At 44.5% G+C, this 17,078-nt stretch overlaps 1 protein-coding gene across 7 annotated transcripts in view; it reads left to right on the forward strand.

Moving 5' to 3' along the window:
• Positions 1-17,078, forward strand: part of CACNB2 (calcium voltage-gated channel auxiliary subunit beta 2) — a 426,586-nt gene that overhangs the window by 244,553 nt on the left and 164,955 nt on the right. The window contains exon 1 of one of the 7 annotated variants that reach the window (XM_073629741.1): positions 7,919-8,191. The exons of the other annotated variants lie outside the window; for them this stretch is intronic. Within the exon in view, the coding sequence (XP_073485842.1) occupies positions 8,159-8,191 (33 nt within the window). The 5' untranslated portion in view covers positions 7,919-8,158. Of the gene's footprint in view, positions 1-7,918; positions 8,192-17,078 lie in introns of those variants that run through there. 7 annotated transcript variants of the gene reach the window in all.

Genomic DNA, 17,078 nt, shown 5'->3' on the forward strand with positions numbered 1-17,078 from the left:
CCCTGCAAACCAGCAAGAAGGAAAAAAAAAATGATTTTAGGTAATAAAACAGCACATAATACACACATTAACACTTGTTAGGCACACACTTAACCCCTTGATTACCCTGAGATGTTAAGCCCATTCCAGCCAGTGTCATTAGTACAGTGACAGTGTAAAGTATTATCACTGATCACTGTATTAATGTCACTGGTGATGTCAGCATCAGTCAGTTAATGTACCTCCCAGCTAGTGTCAGTTAGTGTCAGATTGTCTGCTGCACTATCACGGGCCCACTATAAGTTGCTGATCACTGTCCATTAAAAGTGTAAAAAAAATTCCAGTATATATACCATTAGTTTGTAGACGCTACGACTTTCACTATAACTTTCATTATAACTTTCACACAAATCAATATACACTTATTGGGATTTTTCTTTACCAAAGACATGTAGCAGAACACATTTTGGCCTAAATGTATGAAGAAATTTGATTTTTTTAAAATATTTTATTGGATATGTTTTATAGCAGAAAGTGAAAAAAAAAATATATAGATATATCTATATCTATAGATATATAGATATAGATATATCTATATATATAGATATATAGATATATCTATATATCTATAGATATATCTATAGATATATCTATAGATATAGATATATCTATAGATATATCTATAGATATATATAGATATATTATAGATATCTTTATATATATAGATCTATATATATATATATAGATCTAAATATATATATAGATAGATTTTTTTTTTTAATGTTTGGTCTTTTTTTGTCTATTTAGGAACTAATAAAAAACCCAGAGGTGATCAAATAAGAAAGCTCTACTTGTGTGAAAAAAAAATGATATAAATTTAATTTGGGTACAGTGTTGCATGACCACACAATTGTCAGTTAAAGTAGCACAGTGCTGAATAGCAAAAAATGGCCTGGTCACGAAGGGGGTAAAACCTTCCGAGGGTGAAGTGAAAAAAACCCTTATAATAATAATAATAATAATTTTAAGTTAAAGTATAACTATAGGCAAAACTTTTTCACCCTCTCTATTTGTCCTGTTTATTATCATCATTGACAATGAAAGAAAAAGAAAGTACCCCATTTTTGGTTGTCCCCAAAAAGGTAATAGAGGGGAAATATTCCAGTGGGGACACTAGTTCTGGTGACCTGGGGGCCCCAAGGGATACCCTTAATTTGCAGGGATTTCCTCTCACTTCCGGTTATGGGACAGGAAGTGAAGGGAAATCTCCCCCACGGGTAGGGCTGGGAGATTTTCCAAAAAAAAAATCTGCAATTTTATTTAAAAAAACTAGATTCATGATTCGAATCGAGTTTTTTTTTTTTTTTTTGGACACCGCGCCGGTCCTGAGGAGCTGCGGGCAGGAGTTTTTAGGCGAGGCTTCGGCCTAGTCCGTGGCGTCCGGCCTCGCGGACTAGGCCGAAGCCGCGGCCTCACCTATGAACTCCTGCCCGCAGCTGCTCAGGACCGGCGCTGTGGAAAAAAAAAAAAAACGATTTGCTTAAATTTTGAATCGATTTTACCTCTCAACTCGATTCAAGATTTAAATCGATTTTTTTCCCCAGCCCTACCCACGGGACATAAAAAAAAAAACTGACAGGGGTTATATGAAAAGATCCCCTGATGAAGTCACGTGTGTGTGACGTCACGCGTAGGGATGGGATAGGCACTCTGCTCTGACGTGGACTTTCAAGCTCGCCACTCGTCGGAATTCAATGCCGTTTGCTCTATTATTTATGTGAGTACCCTGATGCTGTTTTTTCAAATAAAGGTCATTAGTGTTTAAACAATATCACACTATTTGGTACCCTCTTTTGTTTTACCTCTTTCACGCCCACCGAGGGACCAAGCCCTATAAGGATTATACTGCGGCTTAGGACTACAAGGAGAGGTAGCCTCCACTGGCACACACCTTATGCTATTACCTCATTACCGTAAGGTAAGAGGCCACTGCTTATTATTGTGTGACTTTTACACGAAGAGGAATCACTACTCTTTCTCTACTCAAGCACTTCACTCTGATACCGGGACATTGGAACTTTTATTCACTTTAAGAAGAAATACTGTCATCTTGACCTATTCACCACTGTTTGCCGTTTGCACATATGAACTGTGTTGCATTTTTTGATTTATAATTTTTATATATTTAATTGCCACACCTGGTCTCTATTGTAGAGTTTTGCACATTGCCATTTGCACATATGGACTATTTTGAACTTTTTATTTGTAGTCACATCTAACCGTTTTATTTTTATTTTTGCACTCCACCCTGTAGTTTCTATTTATTGCAGAGTTTTGCACATTGCATCCAGCACAGAGGGATTGCAGTGCTGTATGTGTCACACTGTCTTGGTGACAATTTTTGGATTAGATGTTTGCATACTGCACTGTATTTATTATGTCACATTGATAATTATATTTATATAAGGAATTTTGCACTTTTTCCCGATAATTTTAGTTTTTTTAGAATTTTTATCCTCACCATTCAGCACTTTAGTGATCATGTGAGCGGTTGCTTGCATGTTTGCACTATTACATTATACATATTTTTTTTTTTTATTCATCTTTCATTTATTCAGCCACAACATTAATTGTCTGCCTAGTAGTTTTTACCCAGTTTGGGGATTTTCTTATTACTGTGTCTTCTTCCTTGGAGTGATATTCTTATACCCATACTGATTATTGTCTTGGTGATGGATTAGCGCAGCACCTCCCCCTGTTCTTATATTGACAGCGGTTATAACCCTCCCTTACTCTATCCAAAATTAAAAAAAAAACGTTTTGCCCTTAGTTCTACTTTGAAGTAGGGGTGAGGAGTTGATACAATGCCTCCTCACTGCCTGTCAAATGCTCTCTGAAGAGTGATCTGACCGTGGGTCACCCTTCGAAGAGCACCGCTAGTGAAAACGTGACCTTCGGCATTATTTATTTATTTTTCCATGCGTTTGCAGTGTATTTACATGCGTCTGGTATATTTCATGACCTATTCATACCAGAAACTGCACATAACTGCGCTTTTTGACTGCACGGTTACATGCATTTGAAGAGCGCCTGACGTGCGCTTGCTGCACACTTAATGTGTACTTGAATGCATTTTGTGCTGCGTTTGCAGTGCATTATTCTATTCGTTTTTGGGCATGGCTTTCTTGGCTTAAAGACGCACGGCGTGAAGCATTTGAAGTGCGTTTGTAGCGTGTTGCCTGCATTTGCGGTGCAGAAAAATGCAGCATGCTCTACTTTTTTTTAACTGTGCTGAACTGCACTGCAAGTATGTGAACTATGTCCTTAGGATTTCATTGATTTTGGGCTGTCTCGGCAGTTGGAATGCAGTTTAACCACTTCAGCCCCGGAAGGATTTACCCCCCTCCTGACCAGGCCATTTTTTGCGATACGGCACTGCGTCTCTTTAACTGACAATTGCGCGGTCATGCGACGTTGTAACCAAACAAAATTGTTGTCCTTTTTTTCCCCCACAAATAGAGCTTTCTTTTGGTGGTATTTGATCACCTCTGTGGTTTTGCGCTATAAACAAAAGAAGCAACAATCTTGAAAAAAACAAACACATTTTTTACTTTCTGCTATAAACATTTCCAAAAAAAAAAAATGGAAAAAAACTAATTTTATTCATCAGTTTAGGCCGATATGTATTCTGATACATATTTTTGGTAAAAAAAAAAAAAAATCACAATAAGCGTATATTGATTGGTTTGCACAAAAGTTATCATGTCTACAAAATAGGGGATAGATTTATGGCATTTTTATTATTTCTCTTTTTTTTTTACTAGTAATGGCGGTGATCAGTGATTTTTAGCGGGACTGTGACATTGCGGCGGACAGATTGGACACCTAACTGACTTTTATTACACTTTTTTGGGAACCAGTGACATTACAGTAATCAGTGCTAAAAATATTCACTGTTACTGTACCAATGACACTGGCAGGGAAGGGGTTAACATCAGGGGTGACCAAGGGGTTAAATGTGTTCCCTGTTTGTGTTTTCTATCTGTATGGGGGACTGTGTGACTGGGGAAACACACAGATCCTTCTTCCTTCATAGCACAAAGACAGGATCTGTGTGATCTCCCCTTTCGGAACGGAGATCTGCCTTGTTTACACAGGCAGATCCCCGTTCTGTCACTGCGGGAAACGATCGCAGGTGGCCGGCGGACCAGAGTTGCCAGTAAATTTACTGACAGCTTTTAAAAATCTGTGATTTTTTTTACAGCTGCCAATAAATAGGCTGTGTTGACTTTTTAGGTGTAAATCAAGCAAATTACTTTGTTATAGGTATTGTTATATCATGTCCATATCATGTTTATACTGTTCAAATATTCACTGTGTTAGTCTTCAATAGGAGTTCTTTCATTTCTCAGGTTGCCAGTAAAAAATGTGCTCGGCCAGTAAATCGTCCATGTTGTGTCAGTAAAAAATGCTGTGGGAGGGTGGCAGCCCTGCGGTGGACAAAGAGTCCGCCGGACCTGCCGATTGGCTCCCCCTGCTGGCCAATGGGAGTGCCCATAAAAGTGAGTTCCCACTCCGACGTACAGCTACGGTGATTCGCAGGAACGAGCCACCTTGCCGCAGCATAATGACGGCGGCTGGTCAGGAAGCAGTTAAAATGCATCCAACTGCAGCCAACTGTGAAAGTGCCCTCGGTGCAAAAAAAAAGCAGCATGCTGTACTTAAACGCACATGAAAGTACCGCAGAGGTGTAAGGCTCATTGGAATATATTCACGTTAGACATGTGCGGTTCGTTTTGTGCCGAATTAACCACTTCAGCCCCGGAGCACTTTTTGCGATACGGCACTGTGTCGCTTTAACTGACAATTGTGCGGTCATGCGACGTGGCTCCCAAACAAAATTGACGTCCTTTTTTCCCCACAAATAGAGCTTTCTTTTGGTGGTATTTGATCACTTCTGTGTTTTTTATTTTTTGCACTATAAACAAAAAAAGAGCGACAATTTTGAAAAAAAACGCATTATTTTTTACTTTTTGCTATAATAAAGATCCCCAAAAAATATATTAAAAAATTTTTTTTTTCCTCAGTTTAGGCCGATACGTATTCTTCTACATATTTTTGGTAAAAAAAATACAATAAGCGTATATATAGATTGGTTTGCACAAAAGTTAAAGCATCTACAAAATAGGGGATAGATTTATGGCATTTTTGTTAATAATTTTTTTTTTTACTAGCAATGGCGATGATCAGCGATTTTTATCGTGACTGCGACATTATGACGGACACATTGGACACTTTTGGCCCTATTTTGGGACCATTTACATTTATACAGCGATCGGTGCGATTAAAAATGTACTGATTACTGTGTAAATGTGACTGGCAGTGAAGGGGTTAACCAGGAGGGGGCGCTGCAGGGGTTAAGTGTGTCCTAGGGATTCTAACTGTGGGGGGGAGGGGCTTTGTTTGACACAACAATGATCACTGCTCCCGATTTCAGGGAGCTGTGATCAGTGTCCTGTCACTAGGCAGAACAGGGAGATGCTTGTTTACATTAGCATCTCCCCGTTCTTCCTCTCCGTGAGACGATCGCGGGTATCCCCGCAGACATCGAGTCCGCGGGACCCACGGTCGGACTCATGGAACTCGCAACGGGCACGCGCGTGCGCCACCTGCTATCCAGGCCTCGCGAGATCACGTACAATAACGTGATTTCGTGCAGCGGAGCCAACCTGCCGCAGTAGAACTGCAGCGGCTGGTCCACAAGCGGCTAATATTCGGACAAATTTTACGTTATTCAAATATATCCGAATACCCAAATTACAATATAAACAAATTTTACCAAATGCTCTGAATAACGTAACGAAATTCGTCCAAATTTCGGAAATTTGGACTGAAATTCGAATCGAATTTCGCATTGAATTCCAGTGGAATTCTAACTACACATAATGCTGAAATCAAAGACTGTGTTATTAGAGTACCATTTCCAGAAAATACTGTTTTTGTTAAGCCAAAGGTCATTGTAACATACCTCCCAATTTTTTGAGATGGGAATGAGGGACACCTATCAGCAAAAGTATGCAGGCATAGGACACACCCCTGGCCACTCCCCCTTAAAGGAGAATTGTATAAAAAAAACAAGATTAGTTAAACCCACAAGTGCTTTTTTTTACCACTACTATTCCTTTATATTAGTTACATAGTTACATAGTTACATAGTAGGTGAGGTTGAAAAAAGACACAAGTCCATCAAGTCCAACCTATGTGTGTGATTATATGTCAGTATTACATTGTATATCCCTGTATGTTGCGGTCATTCAGGTGATTATCTAATAGTTTCTTGAAGCTATCAATGCTCCCCACTGAGACCACCGCCTGTGGAAGGGAATTCCACATCCTTGCCGCTCTTACAGTAAAGAACCCTCTACGTAGTTTAAGGTTAAACCTCTTTTCTTCTAATTGTAATGAGTGGCCACGAGTCTTATTAAACTCTCTTCTGCGAAAAAGTTTTATCCCTATTGTAGGGTCACCAGTATGGTATTTGTAAATTGAAATCATATCCCCTCTCAAGCGTCTCTTCTCCAGAGAGAATAAGTTCAGTGCTCGCAACCTTTCCTCATAACTAATATCCTCCAGACCCTTTATTAGCTTTGTTGCCCTTCTTTGTATTCGCTCCATTTCCAGTACATCCTTCCTGAGGACTGGTGCCCAGAACTGGACAGCATACTCCAGGTGCGGCCGGACCAGAGTCTTGTAGAGCGGGAGAATTATCATTTTATCTCTGCAGTTGATCCCCCTTTTAATGCATGCCAATATTCTGTTTGCTTTGTTAGCAGCAGCTTGGCATTGCATGCCATTGCTGAGCCTATCATCTACTAGGACCCCCAGGTCCTTTTCCATCCTAGATTCCCCCAGAGGTTCTCCCCCCAGTGTATAGATTGCATTCATATTTTTGCCACCCAAATGCATTATTTTACATTTTTCTACATTGAACCTCATTTGCCATGTAGTCGCCCACCCCATTAATTTGTTCAGGTCTTTTTGCAAGATTTCCACATCCTGCGGAGAAGTTATTGCCCTGCTTAGCTTAGTATCGTCTGCAAATACAGAGATTGAACTGTTTATCCCATCCACCAGGTCGTTTATGAACAAATTAAATAGGATTGGTCCCAGCACATATTGGCTCTTGGAATTTAAAAATGCAGCAATTTAGAAATCAGATGAAAGGTTTAGCACTGGGAAACACTTTTTGATAGGTAAAAAGTGCATTTTATATACATCTATATAGATCAGACCAAAATGAGGGACAAATGAGGAGGAATGAGGGACAGAGGGACATTGCTCCAAATCAGGGACAGTCCCTCGAAATCAGGGACAGTTGGGGGCTATGATTGTAATCATTTGATGAAGATTTTTCTTTTGTTTGTTCACTTTGCTGCATTCAAATCGAAAACGGTATAATATTTTAGTTTCGACCAATTCGAAAAATGTATCGCTTCGAACGTTTAAAAAAAAAAATGTAAATGGGAAGAAAATTGAAAAATTCCGAATACTAATTCCGAATACGAATTGAACGAAACAACTGAATTGAACTAAACGAAATAACTAGATTAACAAAATCGAAACGAAACCCATTTTTTCGTCATGCACATGTCTAATGCCAGTTTCTTGCGTTTTGTGCCACGTCTGGCGTAAAGGAGCCCTTAGCACTTTGAGTTTTAGGGCGGCAGAGAACATTCCAGGCGTTTTCGCTGTACTCCATCCTCATGTTATGGTAATGACGCTCCTCTGCCATCAGCGCAGGACTTGAGGACTTTTAAGCGGTCTGTGAAAGTTGATGTGGAGTACATCTCCAGCCAATGAGCACCTCTGTGTGGCCCATGTGACCCCCCCCCCCACCACCACCCTTCATTTACCAGAAGCCTGCATTATTTCCCTAAGACAAGCCTCCCTCTCCCAGGAACGGATGTGCACATCCCAAGCAGTGCTGATCCCACCAATTCCCTGGAACTTCACCCGGCCGGCTCAGTGCTCAGCCTGGATCCTCTTCCCATCTATAGAAGAAGCAGCGCTCATTGTTTGGCTGGAGCGTGGGAATGAGGCGCCCAGATGGGGACAATGTCACAACTCTCTGTGGTCTGATGGAAGGGCTGCAGGAATAATACTTGGCTGGCTGTGAGCGATGTACCTCTATTGCAGCGAGGAATCGGATGAGGTAAGTGCCAACTCTCTCCCCGCTTTCCAGGGACTGTCCTCGGGCTTGTCCCTGGAAATCTCTGAGTACAGGTCTAAGCTACGGAAAATCTGAAATAATGCAGGCTTATTATTAGCATGTATTATATTGCAGCTTACCAATTCTTAGATGTGATGGCTGCATTTGTTTTCTTTTTTTTATGCTTTTTTTTCTTCTATTTTCATCTGGAGATCTGGCTTGTTGTTTTTTTTTTTCAAAAGAACAAGCTCTCTTGTGGATGTATCAGTTACAGAGATGGGACAAACCATTCAACACTGGCAGGCGTGCTTACAATGATCAGCTTTATTTGTGTAAAACTTTTATGCTAAAAGGAAAAGGCTGTTTGCTGTAACTGCTTATAAAGTATTAGCTGGAGTTTGGCTTTAAAGTTAGAGCCCTTGCACACTGGGGCGGTTTGCAGGCGCTATTGCGCTAATAATAGCGCCTGCAAACCGCCCCGAAAGTGCCGCTACTTTCATTCCAGTGTGCAAGCCCCGAGGGCTTGCACACTGGAGCGATGCGCTGGCAGGACGGTAAAAAAAGTCCTGCTAGCAGCATCTTCGGAGCGGTGAAGGAGCGGAGTGTATACCGCTCCTTTACCGCTCCTGCCCATTGAAATCAATGGGACGGCGCGGCTATACCGCCGGCAAAGCGCCTCTGCAGAGGCGCTTTGCGGTGATATTTAACCCTTTCTCGGCCGCTAGTGGGGGGTAAAACCGCCCCGATAGCGGCCAAATACCGACGGTAAAACGCCGCTAATAATAGCGGCGTTTTACCGCCGACGCCGCCCCCCGCCCCAGTGCAAGGGCTCTTATATTAAAGTGATACTAAAGGATTGTTTTTAATTTTTTTTAGATAACAAACATGTCATATTTATATCCACTGAGAAATGAATAGTTTAACACTACCTGGAATTCTAAAAGTAGTATAACCCAAACCACATCCCACAATGAAGAGAAAAAAAGTTGGGAGGGATGCCCCAGGGACAATCCTTCCCAACTTTTTTTCTACTTACCTCCACTGTGCAGCTCATTTTGCAGAGAGTGGCCCCGAACATCCATTTCTGGGGTCCCTCGGCGGCTCTTGCGGCTCCTCCCCACATCAGATAACCCCCTAGGAGAAGCTCTCTCCCAAGGGGGGTTACCTTGCGGGCATGCTCCCGAGTCCAGCACTCGGCGTCCATAGAGGATGAATGTAGGACTCGGCCCCGCCCCCCTGGCGCCTGCGTCATTGGATTTGATTGACAGCAGCGGGAGCCAATGGCTGCACTGCTATCAATCTATCCAATTAAGAGCCGGGAACCTGTGGAGAGAGGGGACGTGCCAACGGAAATTCGGGGCTCAGGTAAGAAAAACAGGGGGGCTAGGGGGTCAGTGACTGCAAGGTGTTTTTTTCACCTTAATGCAAAGTATTGAGGGTGAGGGGGTAGCTGCACACAGAATGTTTTTTATATCTTCTGCCTTTAGAACTACTTTAACTTGTGTTGGTTGTTCTAAATCTGCTAATACATTTAACACCCCCCTCCGCCCCAGACTGACAATGCTGCTCTCTGCTGTGCCTCCTGTTCTCATTCCTCCAGAGTTGTGTCTCACTAATACAGGAGGTGTGGTACTGACCAGATCACCAGGGGAAAACAGAAGATAAAAAGCCTTAAACAAAAAAAACTGATGCAGCCACTGCATCTAATGGTTGGTAACAGTGCTGGGGCAAAGTTATCTAGAACCCGGGGCGAAAATGCCAAACTGCACCCCCCTCCACCCCCCACCCAAGATGTATGCTAATTGTGGGGTTGATTTACTAGAGGCAAATAGACTGTGCACTTTGCAGTTGCTCCAGAGCTTGGCAAATGAGGTAACGATTCCCTTTGCAAAGAATACCCAATCACGTGCAAGGAAAATAAAAAAAAACTGCATTTTTGCTCGCACATGATTGGATGATGGTAGTCAGCAGAGCTTCTGCTCATTTATTAAACTGTGGAGCAACTGCTCTTGTAGAGGGCAACTGCAAAGTGCACAGTCTATTTGCCTTTAGTAAATCCACCCCCTATGGGGGTGGATTTACTAAAGGCAAATCCACTTTGCACTACAAGTGCAAACTACAAGTGTAAAGTGCACTTGAATTTGCACTGAAAGTGCACTTGGAAGTTTAGTCGCTGTAGATCCGAGGGGGACATGCAAGGAGAATAAAAAACAGCATTTTAGCTTGCACATGATTGGATGATAAAATCAGCAGAGCTTCCCCTCATTTGAGATCTACCCCTCAGATATTCAGCAACTTCACTTTCAGTGCAATTTCAAGTGCACTTTGCACTTGTAGTGAAAAGTGGATTTGCCTTTCCTAAATAACCCCCTATGTGTCAGCAAACCTACCCCCCCTCCCAAAAAAATAAAATAAATTAGCACTAATCTGCATGCTTTCCCACTAAGCATAAATTCCCCCTCCTCTCAGTACAAATCCACTTCCCCTGCTAAAATCCCCCCCCCCCAGCAAAAATCCCCTACTCTTCATGTCGCTTAAAGTTCCTCTCCGAGTACACAACCACCCCCCCCCCCCCACCCCCCACTTCAAAATTTTTAGTTTTGGGTTGAACTGCTTGTCGACCAGCAACTGCAGTTATACTGCTGCAGAGTGACTCGGCTTCGCAAATCGCTGTACCTGTACAGCATTCCCTTTAAAGGCTATAGCAGGCACGTGCGTCGATGCCCGTGGCCAGCGATGTCCGCCGGCCACCCACGATCGCTCCACGGAGAGCCAGAACGGGGATCTCTCAATGTAAACAAACAGATCCCCGTTCTGACAGGAGAGTAGAGAGAGATTGTCTGTTCCTAGTGATCAGGAACAGCGATCTCTTTCTCCTCCTCCAGTCAGTCCCCTCCCCCCACAGTTAGAAACACCTCCCTAGGGAACACATTTAACCCTGTGATCGCCCCCTAGTGTTAACCCCTTCCTTGCCAATGTCATTTATACATTAATCAGTGGCTATTTTTTAGCTCTGATCGATATATAAATGTCACTGGTCCAAAAAAAGTGTCAAAAGTGTCCGATCTGTCCGCCGCAATGTCGCAGTCCTGCTAAAAATCACTGATCACCGCCATTACTAGTAAAAAAATAATTAATAATAAAAATGCCATGAATCTATCCACTATTTTATAGACGCTATATCGTTTGCGCAAACCAATCAATATACGATTATTGCAATTTTTTTTTTTTTTTTTTTTTACCAAAAATATGTTGAAGAATACATATTGGCCTAAACTGATGAAGAAATTTTTTGGGGGGGGATATTTATTATAGCAAAAAGTAAAAACAAATTTTTTTTTTTTTTTTAAATTGTCACTCTTTTTTTGTTTATAGCGCAAAAAAAATGCAGAGGTGATCAAATACCACCAAAATAAAGCTCTATTTCTGAGAAAAAAGGGACCTCAATTTTGTTTGCGTACAGCGTCGCACAACCGCGCAATTGTCAGTTAAAGCGATGCAGTGCCGTATCGCAAAAAATGGCCTGGTCATTAAGGGGGTAAATCCTTCCGGGGCTGAAGTGGTTAATACTGCTGTATAGTGCACCCCCACCTAAATCTGATATTTCAATGTTAGGCAGGTGTTGGGGTGTGCGGATTCATTTGGGCTCTACAGAGAGCATTTGACAGGCAGTGAGGAGCTGTTGTATTGCCTCTTTACCACCTGCTTTATCCCCTTGAAATCCACACTAACGCCCCACAACCACATGCATTGCACGCAGTTGGGGGGTGGTTGCGAAGTGGTCACATTCACTTGAATGGGTCTCATTCAGCAAGCGGTGGGCTCAAATGAAAGTTTCAGGGGTGTAATACCCGGCATGCCATGTGTAAACCCTTGACCGCTGCCTCTGCAGCTAAAGGGAATAGCAGCTGTAGAGCGGTAAAAGCGTGACTCAACCGAGGGGCTTTACTGTCCCTCGACCGCTAGTGTAAACAAGCCCATACACTTGTGGTTCAGGGGGCAGTAAACACAGGCACCCCCAACTACCCCACCCATGAGCTGAAAAGGCAGCCAGACAGGGGTGTGCACCCTTTGCATCAACGATCCTCCTAGTCATGTTCAGCGGAACGGAACTACCGCCATAGCGACCCACGCGAGCGCTATGGGGCCCGCAGCCGAGTGGGGCCCGATGAGCAGGGCCGATCCTAGGTGGGTGCATGCCCCGGCGCTGTAAGCTGCCGCAGAGAAGAGGCGCCGAGCTGCCGAAGCTATGGCACACCACTTGACTGCACTGGTTGCTAGAATCGCCGACCGCCCTGCGCCTAGCAACCAGTGACGTCAGAGGCCGTGACCGCCCCAGCATTCATAGCACGCCGCCTCCGTGGCTGGAAAACGAGCTCGGCTCCACCCACCTCTGCCATCTTCAGACAGCATGGCTCAGAGGGAGGGGAGCGAGCAGAGCGAGGGGATCGTTTCTGACGGAGCCTGCCTTGCTGTGAGACTGTGAGTGACTGCACTGCACTGTACCTGACATGAACCTCGGCCTTACCCTGTAAGTAATTTGCTGTACCATCAAACGCAGCCACTGTGCCCGTCAATTGCAGCCACTGTGCCCATCAAACACAGCCACTGTACCCATCAAACGCAGCCACTGTGCCCATCAAACGCAGCCACTGTGCCCGTGAAACGCAGCCACTGTGCCCATCAAATGCAGCCACTGTGCCCATCAAACGCAGCCACTGTGCCATAAAACGCAGCCACGGTGCCCATCAAACGCTGCCACTGTGCCCATCAAACACAGCCACGGTGCCCATCAAACACAGCCACGGTGCCCATCAAACGCAGCCACTGTGCCCAAACACAGCCACTGTGCCATAAAACACAGCCACTATGCCCATTAAACGCAGCCACTGTGCCCATCAAACGCAGCCACTGTGCCCATCAAACGCAGCCACTGTGCCCATCAAACGCAGCCACTGTGCCCATCAAACGCAGCCACTGTGCCCAAAAGCAGCCACTGTGCGTATCAAACTCAGCCACTGTGCCCATTAAACGCACGGGGGCCTGTTTGCAGGGGGGGCCATACAACATTTTCCTTTTTCTGTACCCTAAACCCGGTGTTGTTTGCTGGCTGTGGCTTTCCAGTTTCCAGGGTGTTTTTTTGGCTTGCAGAGTCCTATGGAGCCACCCTGCTCCTGGGGTGTAAGCGCACTGGCTGCCCCAAAACGCAAAGGTTGCTGGAAATTGGAAGCTATTCTTAGTCCCAAGGAGGGGCATTTTGTGTCTCTGTTTACCTAACAGGAAGTTCGGAGAAGCAGAGCAGAGAGAACAGAAACAAACTATGACTTTTTTTTTTTTGTCTCAAAATTTTCAGTATTTGTTTAGCAAAAAAAACCCAGTAGTGATAAAATACCACCAAAAGAAAGCTCTATTTGTGTGAAAAAAATGATAACATTTTCATATGAGTACAGGGTTGCATGACCCGGCAATTGTCATTCAAAGTGAGACAGCGCTGACAGTTAAAAATTGGCCTGGGGAGGAAGGGGGTAGTGCCCAGCAGGCAAGTGGTTAAGAGCCAAAATGTGCAAGCTATTCATCATTGGTCTTGGGGTGAACATGCAATACCCCCCTATTGTTGCTGGGCTGATCCTAACCCTCTGGGCATTGCTGGCTGGTTTTTGCATCTGGAAGCAAACGGTGGTAGATTCTGCCCGAAGGTTTACCGAGGGTTGTATGATTCAGATTGCCCCAAAATTGGTGGCTTCTGCTGTCTTTTATCTTATGTCTGTGGGCGGCTTTATTTGGTAAAACGGTGCAAGCAGCCATGATAATGACAAACAGCAGAGCCCCTTGTAAATCCAATCAGCACAAATTGTAGAAAGAAGACCTCTGATTGGTTGCTATGGACTGTGAACTCTGGACTTTTTTTTTTTTTGGACTCGGTAAGGAAAGCTGATGAACTTACCAGGTACAACAGCTGTTCTATCACTTGTAGAGCTCCAACCCTGACTGACCCGTACATCAGCCATCCGCAACATATTGGCTCCCGGAACTTTTCAGGTCATTTCAAATAAAGGAGAAATTTTGACGGGTTCTGAACTTTGGACTCTGGACTTTTTGCCTCATTCAGCTAATAAACAAATCTGATTGACTCTATCTGTATACAGTCTGTTCTATGAAAGGAAGAATGGGAAACTAAAACTATGTTTTAGAACCTGGGGCCCTCCAGCTGTTGTGGAACTACATTTCCCATGAGGCATTGCAAGGCTGGCAGGAACAATTAGACCCAGAGGCATGATGGGACTTGTAGTTCTGCAACAGCTGGAGGGCCTCAGGTTGCCTACTCCTGTTTTAGAAGAACACTTTTAGCCTAGGTTCATGGTAATGCAGTGCGGGAAAGCCCGCTATCCGTGTGCATTTCCCAAACCACATTCGGATCACACTGCTCTTGAGATCTGCACTGGGTGTCAGTGCAATCTTAATGATACCTCCAACACAGGTTGCAAACGCAGTGCGTTTGCCTGCACCGGATCGCATGGTACAAAAATCTGCTAGTACATCTAACATTCCCATCCCCCCAGACTGACAATGCTACTGTCTAATGTGCCAGCGGTGCTCCTTCATCCAGAGTTGTGTCTCTCTAATACAGGAGGTGTGTTATTGGTTCAATCACCAGGTGAAAACAGAGGGAAAAAAGCCTAAAAAGAAATCGAATGCAGCCACCACATATATTGATTGGTAAGCTGCAATATATGACATTTCTGGTTTTGAACTTAATACCACTTTAATTATAAGTTCTTTGTTCTCTAGTTAAAGGGTAACTAAAGGTTTGTTTAAAAAAAAAAACATACATGTCATACTTACCTTCTCTGTGCAGTTGGTTTTGCACAGAGTGGCCCTTATCCTCCTCTTCTGGGGTCCCTCAGCGGCGCTCCTGGCTCCTCCTCTTCTCGAGTGCCCCGTTGGAGAGCCGCTGTCCCTCGGAGCACTCGTGCGGGCGCGCTTCCGTGTCCTGCTGCCGCGTCTGTTGAAACAGACAGCAGGACTCGGCCCGGCCCCCCAGCTCTCGCATCATTGGATTTGATTGACAGCAGCGGGAGCCAATGGCTGCGCTGATATCAATCTATCCAATCAGGACCCGAGACACCGGCTGGAGCGGCTGTGCTCGTCCCAGTCGCTAGAAAGACCGGTTCAGGTAAGTAAAAGGGGGGCACTGGGGGTCTGCTGCATCACAGGAGGTTTTTCATAGAATGCATTAAGGTGCAAAACCTTGAGGGTTTACAACCCCTTTAGGTCTTTCTCAACCAGGGTGCAGGGTGGCAGGGGGAGAGGGCTTTCTGAATCCTGAGCTCTCCAACCCTACAGGACAGTACCCGGCCAGCACTGCCCACAGCCAGGTGGCTTGTAATGGAAGAACATTCCTGCCCTGAGGCTCTGGTGGGAGGAAAGTAAGGTGCAGAGGGGATCAAAGAAAAAGTGAGGTACATAGGTGTGCCAACAGGGAGTTCGGGGTACAGAGGTGAGCAGAGAGGGGGGTTAGGGGTACAGAAGTGAGCAGAAATTGGGTTTTGGGGTACAGAGATGAGCAGAGAGGAGGGTTTTGGGTACAGATGTGAGCAGAGAGGGGGTGCAGAGGTGAGCAGAGAGGGGGGTTTGGGGTACAGAGGTGAGCAGGGGGGGGGTTGGGGTGCAGAAGTGGGCTGAGTGGGGGTTGTGGTACAGAGGTAAGCAGAGAGGGGGTTTGGGGTACAGAGGTAAATAGGGGGGTTTGGGGTACAGAAGTGAACAGAAAGGGGGGGTTGGGGTATAGAAGTGAGCAGAGCAGGGGGGTTGGGGTACCTAGGTGAGCAGAGAGTTGTAGTGTTTAGGTGAGCAGAAGGGTTCTGGGGTGCAGATTTTACTAGGGGGATTGGGGTTTGTGATTTTGCAGCCTATTTATTTGAATGGGCTGTAGATCACACTGGAATGCAGAAAAAGTAGTGCATGTACTACTTTTAAAAACGTGCCACACCAAACCAACATTGTACCATGCAATTTGGTGCCTTCAAAAACACTGCATTTATGATCTGTGTTTTGGGGTACCGTTACCAATGCATTGGCACACAAGGATCGCAAGGGCAGTGCAGTCACCTGCAATGCAGGAAACGCACACAGAGCGTACCGCATTCTGGTGTAAACTGGCCCTAGTCACCGACCCCTTTTTTAAAATCGAGCCACTCTGAAAACACACTCTGTTTGCTAATGCTTGGGGGTACCATTAAGAATTCATGACACCCCTGTGCATCTGCTAAAGAGTGGCGTGTTTGTGTGTGTCAGGGATGCATGCGATTTTGCCTGTTTTCTCCGACACGCAGTAATGTGAACCAATCCTCGACTGGAAAAGGGTTGAGAAACACTGATGCAGTTTTTCCTGCTGTGTTTCTTCAGTGCCAAGATAGATCAATTTGAATCCTTCTGTTTATCGGTGATAGTGACAGCCTATGTGTTGCCGTAGATGAATGTGAGAGATAATCTTGTATTTTATTCTTGGGAGGAAGGAGATCAGTAAAGTTTGCCTTCCTGTTAGTGATTGGGATGCCAGTTGTTATCAGGAATGCATTATTCTTCCCTGAAATTGTATCCTGGAAAATACTTTCTTCATTGTGAGACCCATGTTGTTTATGTATGAAGTATACCGCAGTTGGCCTGTCAGTGCGCAGACTCACTTCCTTCTTCTTTCTTACCTTGGGCTTCTATGTGCACTGTGATGCGTTGCAGTGCGCTTGCATGCGTTTTTGCGCGTTTTCCGGTACAGTAAAATGCAGCATGCTGTACTTTGCTGCACTGAACTGTGCCCATAGAATAGCCTGGATTTTGGACTGTCTATGCAGTTGGAGTGCAGTCCAAAATGCAGCCAACTGCGTTTAGCATG

This window comes from Aquarana catesbeiana, linkage group LG05 (genome assembly GCF_042186555.1).
Source record: "Aquarana catesbeiana isolate 2022-GZ linkage group LG05, ASM4218655v1, whole genome shotgun sequence".
NCBI lineage: Eukaryota > Metazoa > Chordata > Amphibia > Anura > Ranidae > Aquarana > Aquarana catesbeiana.